The sequence below is a fragment of the Camelina sativa genome, chromosome 3, assembly GCF_030686135.1.
Source record: "Camelina sativa cultivar CO46 ecotype springtype chromosome 3, ASM3068613v1".
In the NCBI taxonomy this organism is placed as follows: Eukaryota; Viridiplantae; Streptophyta; class Magnoliopsida; order Brassicales; family Brassicaceae; genus Camelina; species Camelina sativa.
The window spans coordinates 12,278,733-12,302,549 of NC_141882.1; the positions used below are offsets into that span (position 1 = coordinate 12,278,733).

The 23,817-nt window shown below is 34.4% G+C and overlaps 4 protein-coding genes and 2 pseudogenes across 4 annotated transcripts; 2 read left to right on the plus strand and 4 right to left on the minus strand.

Annotated features, from left to right (window-relative positions):
• Positions 1-974: 974 nt before the first annotated feature.
• On the minus strand, positions 975-2,488 carry LOC104778934 (senescence-specific cysteine protease SAG39-like). The gene is made up of 2 exons (XM_010503338.3): positions 1,921-2,488; positions 975-1,716 (listed from the first exon to the last, which is right to left on the minus strand). Exons 1-2 carry the CDS (start codon positions 2,369-2,371, stop codon positions 1,130-1,132), a joined length of 1,038 nt encoding a protein of 345 aa, XP_010501640.2. The 5' UTR covers positions 2,372-2,488; the 3' UTR covers positions 975-1,129.
• A 1,953-nt stretch (positions 2,489-4,441) lies between these two features.
• Positions 4,442-5,065, minus strand: LOC147946834 (pectinesterase inhibitor 1-like; annotated as a pseudogene).
• Positions 5,066-5,646: 581 nt separating this feature from the next.
• LOC104776945 (senescence-specific cysteine protease SAG39-like) lies at positions 5,647-7,275 on the minus strand. The gene is made up of 2 exons (XM_010501126.2): positions 6,729-7,275; positions 5,647-6,494 (listed from the first exon to the last, which is right to left on the minus strand). Exons 1-2 carry the CDS (start codon positions 7,177-7,179, stop codon positions 5,911-5,913), a joined length of 1,035 nt encoding a protein of 344 aa, XP_010499428.1. The 5' UTR covers positions 7,180-7,275; the 3' UTR covers positions 5,647-5,910.
• Positions 7,276-9,072: 1,797 nt separating this feature from the next.
• LOC147946835 (uncharacterized protein At1g43920, Chloroplastic-like) lies at positions 9,073-9,720 on the plus strand. The gene is made up of 3 exons (XM_087507272.1): positions 9,073-9,077; positions 9,207-9,279; positions 9,421-9,720. The coding sequence occupies exons 1-3, from the start codon at positions 9,073-9,075 to the stop codon at positions 9,718-9,720; spliced, it is 378 nt and encodes a 125-aa protein (XP_087363398.1).
• A 311-nt stretch (positions 9,721-10,031) lies between these two features.
• LOC147946836 (uncharacterized) lies at positions 10,032-15,014 on the minus strand (annotated as a pseudogene).
• Positions 15,015-22,332: 7,318 nt separating this feature from the next.
• LOC104757239 (heavy metal-associated isoprenylated plant protein 29) lies at positions 22,333-23,154 on the plus strand. The gene is made up of 3 exons (XM_010479967.2): positions 22,333-22,408; positions 22,483-22,558; positions 22,651-23,154. Exons 1-3 carry the CDS (start codon positions 22,400-22,402, stop codon positions 23,007-23,009), a joined length of 444 nt encoding a protein of 147 aa, XP_010478269.2. The 5' UTR covers positions 22,333-22,399; the 3' UTR covers positions 23,010-23,154.
• The last annotated feature ends 663 nt before the right edge of the window (positions 23,155-23,817 follow it).

The following is a 23,817-nucleotide window of genomic DNA, read 5'->3' on the forward strand; positions in this document are numbered from 1 at the left end:
AAAGAACCTTTGAGATGTCTAATGTGAGCTCAAACTAGGTTTGGAACGGAGCCTTCCTGGATTGGAATTAAGGAATAGCCAGCAGAGGCACACCACTCCGACATCTCATCGTTGTTGTTGATGGTCGAATCTCCGCTGGTATTTTTCGTTATTTACATCTGTTTAGTTTTGGCGGTTCAGTTTTCTACCCAGAAGAAGAGAATGAAGATCAAATGTTTGGTTTAAATGGGTAGATATAGAAGATGATGAACATCAAAAGGACTTAAGAGAAGTTTCACTAAACAGATGAAGTGACGGCTGGATTCGAGAACAGATGAAGTGACCGGCTGGATTCGAGACAATACCCTGCGAATGGTTGAAGTGACAGCTAGATTCGAGACGGTACCCTGAGAATTCAGGGTTTCAAGGTTCCCAGCATCTGAGATGTTCTACTGGGAGAGGGTTGCACCAATGACATCATCATTGGATACTGGAGACATTGTTCGGGTTATTTGAGAAGCTTCGAAGATTTTCCTTACGAGAGAAGTAGCTTGAGAACTTAGCTTCCCCACAAACATCGCCAATTGTAAAAACTAGGTTTCACACAATGATTTTTTTTTGATGGAGAAAACAAATTCACTTATAAGCTCTCTCAAAGAAATCGAATCAAAGCTAAGAAAATTAAAAGAATTGAAATCTCTTGGAAAACAATTTAGGGTTTTTGTATCAATTGATGGATGCTTTACAAGGAAGGGGATACCCCTTTATTTATATGGTTTCCTAGATTCAAAATATATCCACTTTCCTAACAAATTGAACTAAAATTAGGAAATTTTCCCTTATTCGCGAGGTCGGTCTTTAGGCGATTTGGGAACTCGGCTACTTGCTCTTGAACTGGGCCTTTCGATCTTGTTGGTCCTTCATTCGAAGGTTGAATTCGACGTTGGGCCGAATTCCCGGATTGGTTAACGGGTTTGTTTTCTGGTTTAGACCGGTTTGTCGGGGGTGCCAATTCCCGCACCAACAGTATATATATATGGAGCAATAAATGATTGTTACATGCTAAGCTCAAGTTTCGATGTAGATTTAGGTAACATCTAAACAATATTATATGATCACTTCAATAAAATCCTCTAGTTAACCGAATCAGTTACGCAACCGGATAAGTAGCCCACTGAGCTACACCACACATGCCCTGAGGCCACTCAACATCTCTACGAAACCTAATGTAACCATTCTCTCCCCAAGTATTACCCCAAGAGTTCTTAGCCAACCAGTACTTGATCCCCTCCGGACTCGTGCCGTACCCAACTAACGTCACTGCATGATTCACGTTAATACCACAGTCGCGCGGATTGTACACTCCCCTTTTGTAATGAATGAAATCGGCCCTAGTCCCGACAATGCCCACTGAGACAGGCTGTCCTGATACGGCTTGGAGTAACGCACGTTCGTTGTTGCTTGGAACGTATCTCAATCCTCTGATTACTGCGGCAGGTCTAGCTTTGGTCTGGCACTGGCCCTCTTTCACACGGTAAGGGTATGCATTTTCTGAAGCAATGCCTCGGTTTTTTACTATGTATGTGAAAGCTTCGACTATTGTTCCGCCCTTGCAACCTTTGTTATGCTCTCTGGCGCAATCTAGAAGCTGCTGTTCGGACAGTGATACAAGGTTTCTTTGGGCAATTTTTGTCAGACCTTCCACCGCTGCAATCGCTGCGAACGCCCAACAACCTCCTACCCAAGCATATATATATATTGGTTACTTAATTTACGAAACAAAACTTGTATATTAATTACTCTAAACCTAGACTGATAATCCTAACTTGGGGATCAAGCTTCACATGTGAAATGTGTATAATTGTCACATTAAATGACTACTTAAACCAGCTATATGTGTAGTGACTGTTTATATTATAATCACAATTACGACAAGCTTACCACATCCTCCTTGGGATTTAACCGGTGTCACAGCTCCTTCCTTTCTCCAGTCTTTGCTTGTGCTGACGACATCACTGACGTTCCAATTCCAAGATGACATCGTCTCATCAACCACTTCAGATGGTGAAGTTACATTAACATCCCTAAGACCGGTGTGGGTGGCAAGGAACTCCTCTTCGGTCCAATCCGTGAACTCATTGACACCAAGCTCGTAGCTTTGATTTCCCATGTTGTTGAAGTTTTCGATGAATTTTAAGTTTTTACTGAACACTTCAAGCCTCCTTTGTTTCTCAAATTCATCATCATAAACTCGAGAAAATTTAAGCATCCATTGCTGGTGGTAATCAACAATGGATGGCTCGTGCAAAGTGATACAAGATGTAGCTTGAGAGATCCTTAGATCCATGGTAAACATGATTAGTACCACAAACTTAAACACTACTAAAACCATTTTCGGGTTTGCTGAATAAAAGAATTAGAGTATTATGAAAAAATCACGTTTACTAGTGAAGAAGTGGAGAAGTTAAGAAGTGAGAATAAAAGTAAGGGTATTTTATAGAGTGAGGAATGTGAGTTGCTAGTTGCTATGATGGAAGCAAATGCAAGTTGACTCTATTGTGGTGCTGTTATAGAAAGATATCAAGAAGGTCATCAAATTAATAAGAATATCATCTATATTTATTGTTTAGATTTGTTTTTGTATTTGTTTCCATATACTTTAGGAATCTCTTCTACTACATATATATCTTGTAATTATGTAACTATGTAATCTATATAGATTATGATAATGAATTTAAATGTGAGTGAATATAATATGGTCAATACAAATTTCTCATCACCTTTAATACTTCATTGACTAACTTTATGGAAAAAAACTTAAAAATACTTCATATATTTTTTATTTGGACGTTTAATATACCTCATATTTTTTTTATTTGAATAAAAATACCTCATTTAAATATGGCTTGACTAAAAATATTTTATCTTTATATTATTGGTAATTCATATCCACGATTTAACATCTGATAAGCGTTACAGAACCACTTGACGGTGTTAGTTTTGAAGTTCACGTTTTTAATAGATAAATAAGATTTATTTACACTATGTTGAATCAGGTTGGCGTGTTCTAGTGGTAATTGGTAGGATCTGTTCAGACATCAGCTTTGGGGTTTGATACCCAAAAGTTGCAGTTATTTTTCCTTTTTTTTCTTTCTTTGCACGCTCCGAAAGAACTTTTGAGATGTTTGATGCAAGCTCGAACTAGGTTTGGAATGGAGCCTTCCTTGATTGGAATTAAGGAACAGCCAGCGGAGGCACGCCACTCCAACATCTCGTCGTTGTCGTTGATGGTCGAATCTCCGCTGATATTTTTCCTTATCTTCATCTGTTTAGTTCTGGCGGTTCAATTTCTACCCAAAAGAAGAGAATGAAGATCAAATGTTCGATTTAAATGGGTAGATAAAGAAAATGATGAACATCAAAAGGACTTCGGAAAAATTTCACTTCCAACGGTTTCATGGTGGACGGCGTCTAAGGTTTGATAGTTAGACTTAAAAAAAACCTGAGAAATCTAAAAAAAAAAAAAAAAAAAAAATCATGAAATCAAGTGTTGATGAGGGTTGAACCTGTTCAATGTGGTTGTTAAAACAAATCTGATACCACCAGTCCACACTAATATATTTTAAGTAGCTGTAAATAAATAGAATATACCTATTTAATTAAACTTAACACCGTTAAATGATTCTGTAACGCATGTTAGAAGATGTTAAATCATGGGTGTGAATTTACCAATAATACAAAATAAAGTATTTTTACTCTAACAATATTTAAATGAGGTATTTTTACTCCTATAAAAAAGATGAGGTATTAAACTTCCAAATAAACAAAATATATAAAATATTTTTTTAAGTTTTTTCCCCTAACTTTATCCATTCTTTGTTTTTATCAAGAAAACTTTTTAATTTTCATTCTTTACATCCATATGGTCCTTATGTTCCATTATATCAAGAACCAATGAATGTTTGACTGGTGATGGATTTTAACTTTTAAGGAAATACTCCATAAATAAATTGAATACTCAAAAGGTTTAATCAGATTTACTGAATTTATACCAGTCAATTGTAAAAGCATATAATTATGTTCACCTAATTAGTAGGAGAGTGTTTTTTACACCAATTAGGATAAGGAAAAAAGAAATCAAATATATTAGAAACCGAAGTTATGCCATCTCTGTATATACTTGATTTTTTTTTCTTTGGTCGTCAGTGTATGTGTATATACACTTGAGTTTGGAGTCAAGCTCATATAATTATGCCATCGATCACCAGTCACACTCTTCGCTATTGATCTTGCTATGTTATTCGCTGAGACTGCCAACGTTAGTCAACATTTGTAAGGCTGCCAAAGGTAATAACATAGCAAGACTGCCAACATTTGTAAAATGCTAATAAAAAATTATAACATAGTAAAGAACATTCCAAAAGCAATCAAATATCGGCGTGAATCGGTAATGACAACACCATACCAAACAACAATATTATTATTATAGCTTTGGGTATTGATTAATAACATAACTTTTTGTCTGTTCTTAGAAAACATTCCAAAAGCACAAGAGCAATGGAAGATACATTTTCGACATTAGAAACTCCTTCTAAAATCTGTGGATTAGGCTTGACGACACTTGACAGCTCCCATCCACAATCCTGCGCTATTTTAATCGTACTACTAACGTCGTTCTGTAAAAAAGCATTGTTATAGTCCTTGGTTGCCAGAAATTTGAGAGCGGAATCAAAACGACCAATAGCAAGGTCAAATATTTCTGAGCATTCCTCATAGGAACCTTTAGAACTGCGATCGCTTGTGTTATCTATGAGTGACTTGAATTGCTTCAGCATGTCTGAGGTTTTCCGAGAATTATAGTTGATCAAAAAATTGGTGAGGCCAGAATGATCCAACGTTGCAATTGGAGTGGATGATTTTAAGAATTCAAAGCAAAATGATGCATTAGCTCCTTTATGTGTGCAGATGTTGCTGATTTCACTTTCTGTAACCTTCGTACTAAATCTTGCAGCAGATGATGAGACAAAAAAAAAAGTAAAATTAGTATGTGAGCCAATAAAAAGTTGTTTTTGATGTATAAAACCATTTGTTCCAAAATCAAAATGTTTGAGAACTTTGTATGAGATTCATATATGCTCAAATAAATTTTCAAATTTATACGCCAATTACAAATTATATTGAATATATTTTCCTTAAATGCAAATATTATATACCATGGCATTTATTATAAAATATACATGGTAGCTTTGAATAACTTTACAAAATCTACCATTTTGAAAAAGCTTATGGTAACTTTGAAAATGACAGATTTAGTAAAGTATATATTGCAGTAATTTGGGTCAGACAGCACAATTAATTCATTTTGGGTAGTAAAATCTCATTTTTAGGGTGAATATCGAAAAAAATAACACAAATGTCTAGGGAGTGTGTATTGAATTATTTTCGAAGAGTATGATATTTTATATCATATTCATCATATCGAACATGCATCTATGATCTACGAACATAAATCTAGAAGCAACGTACTCATAGTGTCTCAAACGCGTAATTGAACGGTGACGGTGTGTTTACCGCTGCCACCGTCTCCAAATTACAGAAATTAAAAGTTTTAGGCTTCTTTTAAATGGTGAATTAAAATAAAAAATGCTGTAACAATTCGAACGAGAATAAATATTAATACCCCATTACATTTTTTACAAGTTACAACAACTATATTATATATATATATGTAATATTATGAACATTATATACACTTATACTGTTATACAGTGTACGTATTGGATCAAGCTTTGCGATGCAGACCACATCTAAGCAAATTCGTAAGCCAAATATATATATATATATATATATATATATATATATCACCATTTTTTGTTTAAAATTTAAATAATAATATCACTTTGATATATTAATAAATCATAAGCTGCTTAGTTACGCAACTGGATAAAAAGCATACTGAGCCACACCGCACATGCCTTGAGGCCACGCCACATCTCTACGGATCCTAATGTAACCATTCTCTCCCCAAGTCTCACCCCAAGAGTTCTTAGCCAGCCAGTACTTGATCCCCTCCGGGCTCGTTCCATATCCAACGAACGTCACTGCATGGTTCACACTGGTCCCACAGTATGGCTCGTCGTACACTCCTCCTGAGTAATGCATGAAACCGGGACCATCCGCGTCAATAGACACTGACACAGGCTGTCTCGATACGGCCTCTAGCAATGCACGTTCGTTGTTGCTTGGAACAGTCTGGAACCCTCTGATCCATGCGGAGGGTTTTGCATTGAGCCGGCATGTACCTTCTGTCGCTTGGTAAGGGTATGATGCCTCTGAGGCAATGCCTCGGTTTTTAATTATATAGCTGAAAGCGTCTGACATTATTCCACCGTTGCAACCGTTGTCACCCTTGTCGCAATCTAGAAGTTGTTGTTCAGACAATGATACTAGGTTGCCTCCGACAATCTTTGTCAAACCTTCCACCGCTGCGACGGATGAAAACGCCCAACAGCATCCTGCACAAAAATTTATCATTTATATTTTGATTAGTTATTTTCTCGACAATTAACGATTCTCTTTAGTACCCTAAACATAACAGTAACCCTACCTTGGGGTTTACGTTTTTTTTTTACTATGTGGAATGATGAAATTATGAATATACTGACTATTTCAGCAGTTTATTGTAATTTGGTCTGCGTGTAGAATTCAAATGTGAAATATAATCGTAAAATTCTGGCAAGCTTACGTACCACATTGGCCTTGGTATTTAACAGGTGTTACAGCTCCTTCGTATCTCCAATCTTTAGTTTCACGGGCGACATCACTTACATTCCAATTCCAAGAAGGTATCATTTCATCGAGAAATTCCGAGGTTGGAATCCCATTAAAGCCTTTGAGACCGGTGTGGGTAGCAATGAACTCCTCTTTGGTCCAATCCGCAAACTCGTTGACACCAAGCTTGTAGGTTCTATCACCTTTCTTATTAAATTTCTCAATGAATTTCAAGTTTTTCTTGAACACGTCGAATCTCATCTGTTTCTCGAGCTCGTTGCTATACACTCGAGAGAAATGAGTCATCCATTGCTGGTGGTGGTCAGCAACGATTGGCTCGTGGAAGGTGACACGAGATGTGGCTTGAGAGACTTTTAGACTCATGAAAAGAATGGTCAGAGTCACAAACATGAATAATATCGATGCCATTAACTTTGTTGATGATATATGAATGGCTCACGTTTGCACACTAAGAAGTATGAAGTTGTATTTGTTTTATGTAAAGGGTTTGTGTTGTGTTGTGATGAAGAAGTGAGGATGGGGAGAAAGGGTATTTATAAAGAAAAGTTTCGGAGTTAGTTATGACTAACTGAAAAATGAGAGCAAAATGCAAGTTGACTCCTATTATGGTGATGCTATAGTTTACATTACTTGCGCCGTGATACTTGGAAGAACAACTTTCCCATCTTTGTATGCACATATATTGCAACTAATGTTTATATTATCACGATTTCATTAAAAATAAAGAGATAAGATATAGCTATATTTACTAGTAACCCTAGGGTTTAGGGTAGTATTAGCATTTGCGTTTAAATGCAATCATGGTCCAATCAAATGTATTTTGAAAGTTTCTCGGTCGTGGTGAGTTTTAACTTTTAAGATATTAACTTAATTCGGACCCAAAATTGTCATTTCCAGCTACTTAATTACAATGGGTTCGTTTCATACAATTAGTTTTTATAATTATGTTTTAATTAATTTGTCTTAAAACAAACAAGACCAAGCAATGACCTAATTTAGAGCTCAGGTCCTTTTTGTCTTGTAATTTAGATAAGACCGATGGCCACTACACCTTTTAAATTTTATGAATTCTTTCTGCATGCAAATTGTCTCCTGAGGAACTTGATGTGATGAGATGCAAAATATATAACTTCACGTTACATATCAGTATTATACAATTTTCTAATGTAAAATATATATCTTCACGTTAATAAATACTATATGGAATGGTAATAAAATTGAAACGTAAGATACGATACTATACAATTGTAGGTTAATTAGACAGAGAAAATTCACACCCTTACAATAACATACAGAAATATCTTATACAATAAAGAATGATGTGCTGTACTGCTGTGTATGTAATAATTAAAAGCTCCACTTAAAAGAGATAATTATATAATTGATGATCATTTCCACTTTCTAACTGAATTGGGAAAAACCTTTACATTCCACTTGTTGAAGTATTTTGTTTCATCCATTAGTATGAACAAAGATCAAACGGAAACTCCAAAATACGAGATTTTGTTGAGTAATCAACATCCTATACTATTCAACGATATATTAACTTCTTAAAGCTAGAATATTCATTTTCTCGATGGATAAATCGTTTTTTTTCTTGTACTAGAAAAAATGATACTAATATTTAGTTACTACTATTTGTATTTAACTTTTTTTTTTAATAATGAAGAGAATTCAGATCAGACTAATTTCCAAAATTTGTGGAGAAGTAGGATATTCTTTTTGTTTAAAGTGTCCATGTTGATCGATTATAGAGGAAACAAATTCTCGTCCTAGCTAGAAAATTTTCTAAAACTAATTTTCGACTGTCTACTAAATTATATTTTTGTTCATATATCTCCGATCCAAAAAGAAGAAAAAAAAATCCAAACACAGTTGTATTACTATTTTTTAAAATGTTATATCAAGCATATTCCCCAAATTAATGGACTTATGTTCTCACAAAAAATAATATTAAAAACGATCACCTTGTGTGAACTAAAAAAAGGAAAAGAAAGAAAAAACGATAATTGCAAACGATTATGGACGAAAAAGCTGATCTCTCTACCTTGGTAGTTAATTTTCAATCACTTTTTGTTTTTTTTGTTGGAAAAGATGTCATTTAATTAACCAATTTTTAAATTTAGACCATTTTAATCATAAACTTCGTATGTGGTCATTTTAAACATGAACTTTTTATTGACTTTGAGTTTAATCACAAACTTTTATTGACCGAGCTAAAACAATCATCACGTTAAATTTCCTAACAGAGCATCTAATAGAATATTGAGTGTCGCTAATTATCTCTGTTAAACAAAGACGATGTCGTTTGTGGCCAAAACTCAAATCCCACAATCAATTAAAACCCCAAACTCGAAAATCAAATCCCTAATTTCTCAGATCATCATCTTCTCATTCTCACTAGGTCGTATGTTTGATTTATCCATCTTTTTCAGTTATGAGTTGCAATTCTGGGCAATCGAGTGGGAAAAATGGAAACCGCGGGTTGCCTTCGAAGTGTCATTGCGGGTTAGACGTTGTCATCTATACATCGACCTTAAAACAAAACCCAGGAAGACCTTTCTTTCGATGTCCAACCAAACGAGATGTAAGTCATTTTGATTTTATGTTTTCTGGTTCGTTTGTAATTATTATCGTTTGCATTTGTAGGAACATTTGTTTAAATGGGTCGAAGATGGTGTGTATGAGGAGCTTGTAGATGCTTTACCGAAATTATCCATCATTGACAGCGAGATAAGCAATGTGAAGTCTGAGGTTGCAGTGGAGATTGAAGAGTTGAAGACTATGATTGAAGGATTGAAGGAAGATGGAATGTGGAGCAGAAGAGAAATCAAGAAATGGAAATTGATGATCAAATTGTGCTTGATGTGCCTTTGTTTTATTGTCATTACCATTGTGGTGCTATTGTTATGTAAAACCAAGAAACAAACATTTGTTCTTGGTTATTAGAGTCTTTTGGTAATGAAATAGTACTTTGGTATTCAATGTTATGTGTTGTCTTGTTATTTTGGTAATGAAATGGTACTTTGGTATTGCAATGCTACTTTGGTAATGGTAATTGTCAAAGAAATTTAGGTTCTTTAAAACATGATCATGATCCAAATAAACCATTCAATTAACCAAACATAGATTAGGTTCTTTAAAACAAAAAACACACAACATAGATTAGGTTCTTTAAAACAAAAAACAGAGAACATAGATTAGATTCTTGATAACAAAAAACAGATGCCAAACCAACCATGAATGTAACAAATTGACATCTAGGTGGAACACTCAAACCATGTTGCAAATCGAGCACATCCTTGTTCTTTTTCTCCTCCTTGTGGTCCTCCTTGTCCTTGTGGTGCTCCTTCTCTTCTGTGTGCTCTTCTTTGTGAACCGTGTGCTCGCCCTTGTAATCCTCCTCGAGGTTGTGAACCGTGTGCTCGTCCTTGTACTACTCCTTGAGGTTGTGAACCGTGTGCTCTTCTTTGTGCACCGTGTGCTTGCCCTTGTGATGATGCTTATTGCCCTTGTGTTCTCTGATGCGGTTGTGATCCTATCCCTTGTGGTGCTTGTCCTTGTGATGATGCTTGTTGCCCTTGTGATCCTCCTCGTCCTTGTCATTGTGATCCGACTTGCCCTTGTGATCCGGCTTGCCCTTGTGATGCTCCTTCAGGTTGTGAACCTCCTTCTTGATATTTTCGTGGTCAACCTCTTGGTCTCTTTGGTTGACTTGCAACTGTTGGATTCTTACATGCTTGTTTGTTGTGTCCTTCTTCCTTGCAATTGGAACATGTCATGATTCTCTTCTCCCTTGACATCTTGTTATTTGAAGAAGAGGAAGTTTCATTTCTTCCTTTCTTCCTAGCATAATTTGATGGCCTTCCAGGATTGCCTCTTCTCCATGGTGGTGGCAAGACAAGCAACCTATTCAATATGGGCCATAGAGGCATCCCTTGGAGAGGCTTAATACTTTCTTTATATGTTTCTCTCCACCTCAGCGTTGTGTAATAGTCAACGACATAGTTCTCAACTTTTTCTCTTTTTCCAATGATCACACTTGTCGCATGAATACACGGGATCCCAACCATCTGCCACTTCCTGCAACAACAAGTCAATGTGTTCATGCCAACAGAGTAAGTAGCACCACCATTCACCTCTATCTCATGGTAATTTTCCCTGGCCAGGTATCTAGTGCAACTTTGAGCTCCAACTATCATCTTTTCAATCTCTGCATGAGCTCTCTTTGTAAATCTTGTCTTCAGCCTACAAGCAATGATATACCTCTTTGCATTTCTGACCATGCACTGCCTTTTAATGTCCTCTAGCATATTCCACAAAGGCTTTCTCCTAGCTTGTCTAATAGTCCTACTGAAAGACTCACTAAGATTGTTGAGGTTGTCATTGCATCAAGTCCCGATCCTAAAGAAAGCTCTGGACCAAGTTGTCGGATTAGTAACTTGCAAAGACGTATAAGCTTGCGGGTTGTACTTCTTTAGTTCCTCCATATTATCTCTGTACTCCCCTGTCGTGTAGCTTCGAGCTATCTTCCAAAACAGATGTTGAAGTTCCTGATCATGGTTGTCCCTCTTCCAATTATCCATAATATGTTTTGCACATTGTCGATGCTCAGCATGTGGAAGTATTCCATGGATAGCTTTCACTAAACCCTGCAAAAAAGAAGATAAAATCATTAGCATACTTAACTAAAATGCTAAAATCAGATGTTAACTTGTTTAAATAATAAACCACAAACCTTTTGTTTATCTGAAATGATAGCTATATCTGTCATTGAATGAAGACCCAAACTAGTAGAAAGATGCCTCACAAACCATTCCCAGTTATCATCATTCTCTATTTCTACAACTGTCCAAGCAATAGTAACAATCCTATTGTCCCCATCTCTTCCAACTGCAGCTAGAAGGTGACCTTTTATGTCTCACTTCAGAAAAGCTCCATCTAATCCTATAATGGGTCTACAGGTTTTTTTCCATGTTTCTTTCTGTGATTTGAAGCAAATATATAACCGATAAAACCTTTGTTTTCTTCCAATTACCGGTCCTGGCACTGTCTCGATCTCAAATTCCGAGTCCTTTTTCCGATTTAAAACCTCAGCTTGATAATCCCATATACGTGCAAACTGTGATTCATGGCTAGCCTTTCTACTCCGCAAAACCTTTGTCTTCGCCTTTGCACACTGGTCTGGAGTCACCTCCAACTTGTATTCTCTCTTTATCTCAACAGCCATTTCATTTTTGGTAAGCCTTGGATTCAATCTTAGCCTCTCCTCAAACAATAATGCAATTGAAGACCGCTTCAACATCTTGGTATAACCTGACCTCACACATATATTCTCATTGATATAAACCTTTATTTGCATCTTATGTTTCCTCCTCTCATATGAGCAATAGACTCTCCATGGACATTTAACACCATCCTCATCAACATAACAACACTTTGCAGCAACAATCAGAGATTGAGACCTATAAAGCTTAATATCATACCTAGTCTTTAAATAGTACCTCAAAACTGCAAGCTTGATGTCCTCTGGCGAGTTATAAGTCTTCTCCAATGCTAGAAAACCCTCTGGATCTTCAACATATCTAGGACCTGCCTCGTCTTTGTCGTTATCTCCATCTTGGAGATCGTCTTCATCGTCAGATGATAAGGGATCTGGAATATTGTCTTCGTCCCAGATATCATCACCGATGTCATCATCAGAAGCAGCTTCGTCTCCTCTAACAATCTCTGGGAAGTCTTCTTCAGTGTTTAGGTTAATATCTTCTTCAACACCTAAACCATTGTCATCTTCGTTATCTCCATAACCGATTTCATCATCAACATTATTGCAGTCTTCATCACCATACACCATGCAGTCATCTTCACTTTCTACAACAACGGCTTGCTCCTCCTGCTGCTCAAAATCATCATCCTCTCCACCTATGATTTTTTTTCATTTTCGACGGCGACGCTTAGCTTGCTCTTTATTTGTGGCAATAGACTCTGATACGCCTACAAGGGGTTGAGCATCAACTCCTTCACCAAAAATTATGAGAGATTTGCCTTGAATGGGAGCTTCAACTCCATCTCCATCTCCAACAACACTCTGCGATTCGCCTCGCGGTGGACCTTTGACTCCCTCTCCGACAAAACTTTGTGATTCGTCAGTCCATGGTATCAAACTCAAATTCTGACATTTGGGACAGACGGAAATAGATATTTTGGAGCAATTTGAGGGAAATGGTGAAATAAGAAATTAGGGTTCTCGATTTCAATTTGAGGATTAATCGATTTGAGATTTCTTTCTTCTTTAAACGACATCGTTTTGGTTAAGAGCTTGATTTCACTATATTTTAAAACGACATCGTCTTTGTTTAACAGAGATAATTAACGACACACAAACTTCTGTTAGATGCTCTGTTAGGGGATTTAACGTGATGATTGTTTTGGATCGGTCAACAGAAATTTGTGATTGAACTCGAAGTCAACAAAAAGTTCATGTTTCATGATTAAAATGGCCTAAATTTAAAAGTTGGTGAATTAAATGACATTTTTCTCATTCTGCACGGTTTATTTCTTATTAGTATTTTTTTTTTTTCATTGTTGGACTTTGGCTATAGTACAAATACGGTTGGATACTATAATACTTTATTCTAATATGTCATATATTTTCAAATTATTTACATTTGGAAAACTTAGTTTATAGTATTAAATTTATAATGTGTAATAATGCAACCAAAACAATATTTGTGGTTATCGGAACGAAGGGGCAATGAAGCATGGGTTCATCCAAATATAGTATCGTATTTTATCCCATATCCTTTTGTATGCGTCTGATCTTGAGTTACAAGAATCAAACATCTTTACGTATTTCAGGAAAAATAGACAATAATACTGCACTTGTCTTTTTATTATTTTTATTTAGTTATTTTCTCAGACAGAAAATTAATAAATTATAAAGTTAACCATCGATGAAAATTTATGTTTTTTTTTTCAGATAAAACTGTTTATAAAAAAAAAAAAGAGATGAATATACTCTATTGGGGCTTGAAGGGGTTATTTAGTAATTTCTTGTTTTTGTAAACGCCACGTTTAAGAATAGAAGGAGGTGATTGGTCGAATATGTAATTGCAGATTTTTGCATGAAAGTGTACTGTAAAAATAGTAGTTACGAAAAATCTGACTGTGACTACAAAATTTTGAAAAGTCAATTTTTTTGTTTGGCTTATCAGCTGAACAACGAAACAAGACAAACTTTTCTAAAACTGGATTGTGAAATGAATGATTCTAAGGACTTTGAAGAAAGTTAAAGTGTGATTGGTGAAATTGTTAGTTTAAAAAAAGGGAAACTCAATTGCAAGAAAAAAAAATATAAGAAAAATCTCTACCACCCTAACAATTGTTTAGACTTTTAACCAATCTCAACCGGCCTAAAAAAATTCTAAGAGTGTTTCAGCCCAAGTTGCTCACTGAAAGTGCTTCATTCCTTTGGTAAGTTGCACTCTTAATGAAATGTCTTTGGGGCAATCTTGTTTGTTTAAGTGTGCTTCATCCATCCAATGATCCAAAGTTGACGGTTCTCCAGTTCTGATTGGACTTTAAAAGATATTAATTGCTTCCAACTTTACAATTAATCTAGAATGAACAAACTACGTAATTCAGCAACAACAACAAAATCTAAACACTGAGAAAATTAATATTGTATTAGTTAAAGTAGCACAAAATTACTTTAATAGTCGAAACTGAATCGATCCTATAAATTTATAGTCTTAAACAAATATGTAGTAGTTTATGTAGTCTTAGACTCTTTAGTATTTTAGTTCTAAGTTCAGTTGTTTTGTTAATAATTTTGCTGATTAGTATAAATTATGGTGTAGCTAAATTATAAATTTGAAATGCGTAAAGATTTGGAATATATAGGTTTCCCCTAACTTGAGCAGGAGAGAACAGAAGTAAGAGATGTGGGTAGAGAAAATGTTAGACGGATCCGCTTATAAACTGGCTAAAATGTAACATTGGTATTTCTTGTTCAAACAAAAACAGGCTTGCGAATTGTCCATGAATGTTGAGAAATCATACAGGTTAGGTGTTGTTACATAGTAAAAGAGTTTTATCCAGTTGTAGAGATAAACAAGAAGCTCAACTCAAAGGATTGCTGTGGGCAATTGATAGCATGTCTAATCACCTAGTTAATAGAATGGTGTCTGCACTGCAGGAAGAGTTTTTGGTAAATGTGATTACCAAACCTGCAGCTTCTCCATCATTTAGATATCAGTTTATGGAGGTTGGTTTGTTTCTTAAGTCAAAGACTGGAAATTCTTTTTAGAAAATTCATCTTCAAACAGAGAAGCTTTGTTTATAGCTCAGAATGTCACTAATGACTGCAGGTTGTGGCGACAGGCCATCCATCTTAGTTAAATGGCTTGTTTATGGAAGAAAGTCTACGTATCTATGATTGAATTTGCGTTTTAAAGTTAGTAGGGTGGGTTGTACAAAGAAGATGTGTATAAAGCTTTTTAGTTTTTTGTGTTTTCTTAACAGATCAAGGGAGGAAGTGTATACTTTAGATCTCTAGGACATATTTTTTTGTTTGTGAATTGTATGAAAGCATTGTCTATCAATACAATACCAGTTAAAAAAAAAAAAAGTTTCCGCTAACTTAGAACGTAAGATAATTTAATAATTAAATATTAGATATGATTTGATCTGATAAAAATATGTAAATCTGGCGCTATAGAGAACCTATGTCTATAGCAGGAGTCTATTTTATTTATTGGAGACTCGAATTTATAAACATTGAACTTGTAACTGGCGGCGTACCTTTCCCATTTGCAACTAGTTGGGACGTGTCTCCTGCGCGCCGCAACATACACACGCATTGAAATTGGATTATTATATTATCGTTGAAACGTGGGGTTCCGAAAATGCTGACCACGGGCGAAGAACCAATAAACCACTGGAAGGATGTGGATATAGCTTAGTAGTTTTTGATAAAATTTTGCAAAATGATATTCAAGTAGTCGGATATACTTGCCCAATCGGACCAATTAAATATTTGTATTCAAGTACTATTAGCAATGTTTTGAAAACTACACCATACCGGATATACTGGTCCAGCCAGAAATTGTTAATAACCCGAGTTCGGTTAGACCTAAAACTCAGATTTGAGTTAAACCGGTCAAAAACTGCAAAACTGGTGACTCTAGTCAATTTGAAAACCCGGTTTACTAAATTCTTTTTTCTTTTTTTTTTAATAACTAAATTCAAACGGCAAACCATACCACTAGCCCTTTGTTAAAACTGCAGTCGTTGGTCGGAGTTCTCATTAAAATCAGACCACATCTAGGGATGTTTCTCGGCAAAGCGTTGGAACGGTTGCATGAGCGTCAACTTTATGCAAAATTTAGCAAGTTCAAATTCTGGAAGCAAGAGACATGATTCATTGGTCATGTGTTGTCTACTGAGGGTGTAACTAATATCTAATATTTAAACATACCCATATCCATATAATTTTTGGAACCATTTAGGATTGGCCTTGACTCTTGAATATCTTGGATCGGAAATGTTGAACGAGTGACTGCACTAGCTCGATGGTTATGATTAAAGAAAGCGAAACAAAAGACTTTATTCAAGATTGTCAAAGATCGTCGAATTACAAGTTGTCTATTTAAAAGCCGACCAGCCTATTACAGAGTTATGTATTCTCAATTTGATTAATAGTAGTTAAAGCTAGAATTGGACGAACTCCAGATTCTTGCCTCCGAATACTTCATGCCCTTCTCCATGTTGCTCCCTCGGTATTTATAGTTGATGGGACGCTTCATCCCTCTGCCTCGGGATCGATGTGGTATTGTCTTGGAGCGAAGTCGGTGACCGACTTCTTTGCGGGCTGTCGTTAAATGGGCTATCTGTCCTTATTTGGCCATCTAGGGATGAACTGGTCAGTCAATACTTCCAAAAGGTAGGTTGACTATTTCGTGAATGGGCCAGATTGGAGGCCTGCTAAGGAGGGGTGAAACCATATTCAACAGGAAATTCAAAAAATTTATAGCTAGGTTTTCCAGATTATAGGCGATGGCATGAGGAGTTCTGTAAGAGATTTGTTTCACTAGTTAAACTAGCTACTAGACCTATTTATCAGCAAGAATGTGCCCTTTTTTTAGAAGTGCAAAAAATGTGAGGACGCTTTCTCGAAACTTAAAGTTAGCTTTGACTTCATCACGTTCACGAACCTGATCAACCTTATATCATTTATATGAACGATTTGCGTGTGGCAAAGATGCATATTGATGCAAGAAGGGAAGACATGTTTGGAAGCATGAGCAGAATGACCTTATGTATGATCTGAGATGGCTACAATAAGGTTTGGGCTTGGAATATGGAGATCATACTTCTATGGAGATGCAAGTGTTACCATTAAAGTTGAAAAATAGAATGTATTCACTCAACCTAAATATATATTCATGATGGATGGAGTTCACAAGAGGCCACATATCTTAGATAATAAAGTAAGTTTATCACAAAATCCAAGCTTTGAAAAACTGCTACTTGTCTCAAGTTTATCACAAAATCCAACTTTTTGACATGTGTCATTCTATTCAATTTTAATAGATAAAGTTTATTAATTTTATTAAGTTATTAATTAAAATCTCATTAACAATCTACTTTAGAGACAAAGAAAATAATTATATAGTATTAAATATGAATCCATTTTCATATTTCTTAATATTTTATTTATATTAATTATATGATGTATTAGGTGTTTGAAAGGAAGCTAAAAAACTATATGAAACTTGAGAACTTATATTATGTATTAGAACTTAATAAGAACAAATTTTATTAATGAACTAACAAAATGCTAACGTGATAATAGTAAAAACAGATGATATGATAGCTGAGAGTCTATTTTATTTTTTTTATTATAAAACACATACATAAAAAATTTTACTTATGTTTTGATTATATTTATATTTGTTTTGCTTATATTTTTGTTACTTTAATTTTCATATTAAACAATATATGTAAGATGTTACATAAATATAAAATCTTATCGGTGAAATTAATTACAAATACTTAATTATATGTAATAATTTTTTTTTTATGATGTTAGGCAGTTTTACACCACTTGTATTAAACTTTAAGTAAAAAAGTTTTTTTAAGTAAATAGAAAATAAAATGGAAGTAAAATATATTTATCTTATTATATAAACCTTAGTTCTCAAAGTTAGTAACTTACCAGATCGTGACACGTGTCAATTTTAACGATCAGATATCAAAGTTAAAAATTCACCAGATCGTGACACATGTCAATTTTAACGATTAAATATCAAACCATATCGTGACACATGTTAGTTTTAACGATCAGAGATCAAAGTTAAAAACTCACCGGATCGTGACACATATCAATTTTAACGATTAAATATCAAAGTTAGTAACTCCTTAGATCGTGACATGTGTCAATTTTAACGATCAGAGTTAGTATCGATCAGAAATAACAGTTTCCAAGCTTGGTAAAACGAAGAATAAGATAATTGTAATCTTATTATATTAAAAACAAATTTTGTTAATCCTAAAAATAAAATAATACACCCCTCTATATCTTATTATAGAATGTATGATTTCAAAAGTTACTAATTCATAAGATCGCGACATGTGTCAAAATCTTATTATGTTGTAGATTATTAAAATAATAATTAAAAATTATATTAAATTATACAATTTTGTAATTTTAAAGAGAAATGAATCGTCTACGTTATATTGAATTCCTTGGCCTAATCTTAAAAAAAAAAAAATATCCTAAAAAAATTACAATAATTAAACTTATACAAAACAATCCTACATTATATTGAATTCTTTGGCCTAATCTTAAAAGAAAAAGAATTTAAATATAAAGATATGTGTTCTCTCAGATCTTTTTTATATATAGAGAGAGGAATACTTCATTCCAATGTATCAAACTCAATTACAATTTTCAAACATGAGCACTACAGATGGAAACCAAAACTGTGAAAATAACGAAAAGTCAGCAAAGAAAAAGAATAGAACCATTATGAATATTGATCAGATTGTTATGATGGAGAAGGCGCTTACCGATGAACCTCATATGCGACTGAAACTAGCTACACTTCAAGCATGGGTCGACGGTTTGTAGCGTTATAAGTTTCAAAGATTAGTCGGTGGTTGATGTATTTGGTAGCGATTTTGTAATTTGGGAAGTTGGAACGATAAACCGTTTTAAAATTGGTATCAAACCTGATTTATGTGGGTTTCTATCGAATTTGGTTCGTAAACCGTTTATCCAGGTATATAGAGAAATATATGAGAACTTTTGATTCGGTTAGAAATAAGTTGAGAACTTATGATTCGAGATTATTTGAGATGAGGTCATAGTTCTAAGTAGTTTCGGTACAATGCGATACTTCTGAGGAGTAAATAAGGAATCGATCCTTAACGTGATTATGACATATATCATGTTTTGGATTGTTTATAAAGTTTTTATTTTGTATATTTGAATTATCTAAGGCTTTATATATACCATTATGATTACAATATTCAAATTTGTTTTTTTATTATGTGATATTAACTTTCTTTCAATTTCTCAACTTTAATTGGGTTGGTCATAAAATTGTAATAGAGTAGATAATTTTCACCAGTTGTTCATCCAAAATATATTTGGAGTAAAAAAAGTTAATGGTTAAAGAAATTATGTCACAATACAATTTTAGTAATTATAAGAACAATATTTATACCAAGAAACATAAAATTTGTTTAATTTGTTTAAAATACATTTTATAGGTAGTAATAAAGAACATACTTTAACAATAAAATAATTTAGGGTTTAAGAGCATATTTTTAATGGTGAAACATACAGTAAAATTGTATGTGATTACTAAATTATATGTTGCTTTGACGAATTCTTTGCATGTAAAATATTTTGTAATAAGTTGTGAAACGTTTTTGAAATTTGATAGTTATAATATTTTTAATGATGAGTATTTGGCAAAAGTTTTGGTAGGGGTATAATTTAGCTTTAGATTATTGTAATAATTGTTATAATATATTAAATATATAAAAATATAAATAAATGTATGAAGGTAAATACAAATATGATTTTGGTGGGATATAATTTAGCTTTATATTATTGTAATAATTGTTATAATATATATAAAAAAAATGTATGAAGGTAAATACAAATATGGTTTTTCTATAACTAAAATTATTTATATATTTACTTCAAGAAATAAAATTTCTTTTTATATTTTTAAAAAATTGTTTAGGATTTAGGATTTATTCTCTTCAACAATCTCAATACCCGCACATCGTGCAGACCCTTATCTAGTTTATATATATACTTGTTTCTACCATAATATATATATATATATATATATATATATATATATATATATATATATATATATATATTTTAGTCCGTAAATGAAAAAAAAAATTATCACAAAAAATAACATGAACATATTCATTACCTTCACCACTCCCGGCCCATATTTATCTTTTTTGTACAGTCACGGTGATTGGCTTTGGTGGCGGCTGGACGACGTTGGATTCTCGAACCGCCGGCGGTACGTGGTGCAGGCTTGTTATTGTCTGCCATACTCTTATCTTTACAGTGTGTGACTTGTGAAAGCTTTTGTGATCTTTTCTTGTGTATTATACACAAATGTAATGTCGCCCTAGTAAATCTAATGTAGTAGCAGATAAATTAATTAGGTGAAGAAAGACAGAACTCGGTTTGGAGAAGGATTTCCTAAAGCTTGAATTAGTAAAGATTAGTTGGGTCAGTGACCCACAGGATTAAATTATTTAAAAAATTAACTTTTAGTTTTCAATTTATTGATTTCTTTACATTGTAAAAAAGTATTATAGTGGAATTATGTTGTTTTAGGTTTTACTGAGAAATTTACTATAAATATATCATCAAACATCAATCAATTTCTACAAACTGATTCTTTGAGCGTAGGTTACTCTACAGCTAACAAGCACCCTCTCTCTAAAAAAAACCTAAAAACTCTCGACCTTCTCTTTAATCAAAAACCGCCGCTGCCGCTTAGTTTAACCAGCTCCGGTGGCTTCTTCAGCACTAGATTTGGTTTTCTCCCTTTATTTTATCTTTGCTTTTATCTTTTATCGGTGTATCCAACGGCAGCAAATCTTGATTTTCAGATCTAGGATTTTTTAAGTTTCGATTTTCCTAACCCTGGTTTAGCTTCTTGGCTCTTGTTCTTTCCGTTAAGTTTAGCCTCAGATCTGGCCATTTTTATGGCTGAGGCAGTCTCCAACTGTTACTTCACTGTCTCTGATGAAGATTCTTTACCAACGCAGATCGAGATCTCCTTCCTGTTTTTAAAGAGTCGTTCCTCCTGAATGGTCTCTAGGTTTTGGTAGTGTCTCACCGCCCCCGGTAGCTCCTCTTTAAAGCAACATAAAGGGTCGCACGGCATGCTCATTCGGTTCTAACTAGTGGTAAAGGAGGTTCTTGCAATTTAAACCGTTGTGTGTTTTTTCTATTCTCAGATTTGTTTTAATTGTTTTAATAAGATCTAAGTTTTAATTTTTCTTTTTTGGATCTCTTGATTCTGTTCCGGAAGTGAATGGATGTTGTGTAATTGTCTGTCTGGATTGTTTCCCCTTAGCTCACCTTGTTTGGTCTTAGTCTCCGGGAGGGTTTTGTACTCGCCGGCTTAAGTCTCCGGAAAGATTAATTTCCTTGTCAGCCTTTGTATTTTACTCTGAAATTATTATAAATATCAATGAATCATTGAGACGGAAAAAAAAAATGTAGGTTACTCTAATAGTCAAGGTATTTAACTATTTTATAAAGATCTTGTAACTTTTCCATTATATTTGTAATATTACTTCATTGATATAGGCTTACCAGATAGACTTTTTTTTTTGCTTACCAGATAATGGTTTAGTCAAAGTCAAGATTATAAAACTACATATGTAAAGCTTTGTACGTAGCTCATTGGTTGCTATGTCATTATCCAGCCTAGATTTTATACTAACTAACTAGTAAAATTTTGTTTGGAAGAAAATATAAAATTGAATAAACATAATCAGACATGGCAACAAGTTATATTAAACCAGTCCAGACAATAATCCATAGATTCGTCTAGTTTTAGAGAATTGTTAGTAATACGATTGTATAATATCAGTTTTATCGTATTAATTACTACAGTTTCAAACTAAACAAGCTATATCAATATGTTTCGTTTATACCTATTTTCCATAGTATTTGTGTAGTTTTATAAATCAGTTTGAGGATAAAATAAACACAAATTCCTCATATTATGATGTAGGCAGATAAATAAATGGATGTCAAATCATGATTATCCTTTTCAAGTTTTGTCATATAAATATTTATGTAGATCTATAGCTTGCTAGTAGTGTGAAACCGGCAGTCACATAAGCTATTGACTTCAAGGTAGTTTCCATGTATTTTTCACAATATATATCTGTAGAAGCAACAATACAAAATTATTAGTTTATGGACCTTCAAAGATCTTCTCACTTAAGTTCTCTATTGGTGTTATGCATATATATGCATGTGAGTTTGCGCTTATCATCTAGGCATCCATCGACCAAACTGTTAAGTCTAATTTATAAGGTCTCTTCGCGCTAGAACATAAAGATGACGACGGTAAGTAACTTCCTCTACTCAGTTTTCATGAATACTCGTATATTCGTTTATTGAACATGTGTATGTTTATGCAGGTAGTGGAAATGGAAGTACCAATGGATTGTCCTGGTTGCGAGAACAAAGTTAGGAAAGCTCTTGAAAAGATTACGGGTGATTAAATTAGTAAATATGGGTTAAAGATCCTAAAGTACTAGTTTTCTTGTTACCCAAGAAACCTGATAATTAAGTCTTGGATTGAACAGGAGTCCGCGATGTTCATATAGACATGAAGCAGCAGAGAGTAACAGTGACTGGTTCGGCGGATGAGAAGAAAGTTCTGAAAGTTGCAAGGAATGTTACAGGGAGAGATGTATGCTTGTGGTCGTGCCCTTACCACCCCGAATCTAATGCATATCACGATAGGTACTTCAAGAAGAAGTTTCGCAATAGAATCAACATGTCCGAGAACGGTGAGAAAGTGAGTTCCTACAACTACCACAAGCATGGCTACCACGGACACGACCACGGATACCATCAGGAACGGCCTTATTCGGGTCTTATCAACGAGAACGCTAGTTCAATGTTCAGTGAGGAAAACCCTCATTTCTGCAGCATTATGTGATCGATCTTCATATTTCAAAAACTAGTGTACGTGGGTGGAAACATTTTGTTCGGTTTTTGTCATGCACCATTGTATATAAACAAGGCCGTTTCTGTACTGTTGGATAAAAGGCAACTTATTGAATAAACGGGATTTTATTTCCTTAGTTGTTGAATTTTGGTCTTTTTGAATATATAACCTTTTTTCAACACCCTGTAGGAAAATTAATTCAGAGTATTCGCTTTTTCCTTGTTCGCGAGTGGATTACTTAGAGATAGATAGGTTCTGATCATCATCATATTCTAGCTTCTTGTGCGATATCGGGAACGACGTTTTCGTCAATTTCGTTTTGATAAGCGATGGATGGGGAAAGAGGGGCTTTCTGGGGCCGTGGAAACAAGGTGGAATCGTACCAGAAATTTTAGAATTCCGGGGTTTGTGGATAAAATTAAAAATTGTCGAAATTCTATTTCTTGGTGGAGAAAACAGAATGTCCTGAATAGTAACATTCTTATATCTTCACTGAAGACGGCTCTAGAGGATGCCAAGAAACACGATTCCTTTTCGCAAGCGGATATTCACATTATAGAGAAAAAAAACTAAAAGAGGCCTATCATGATGAGGAATTGTATTGGCAACAGAAAAGTCGAAAGTTCTGGTTGCGGGTTGGCGACAAGAATACTAGTTTCTTTCATGCTTCTACTAAACAGAGGAGGGTTAGGAATAAGATTGTAGGAATTTTTAATCAACAAGATGTTTGGGATGAATCGAGTCAGGGTATGGAAAGGATTGCTTCTATTTATTTTAATACGCTTTTTGCACAATCGGA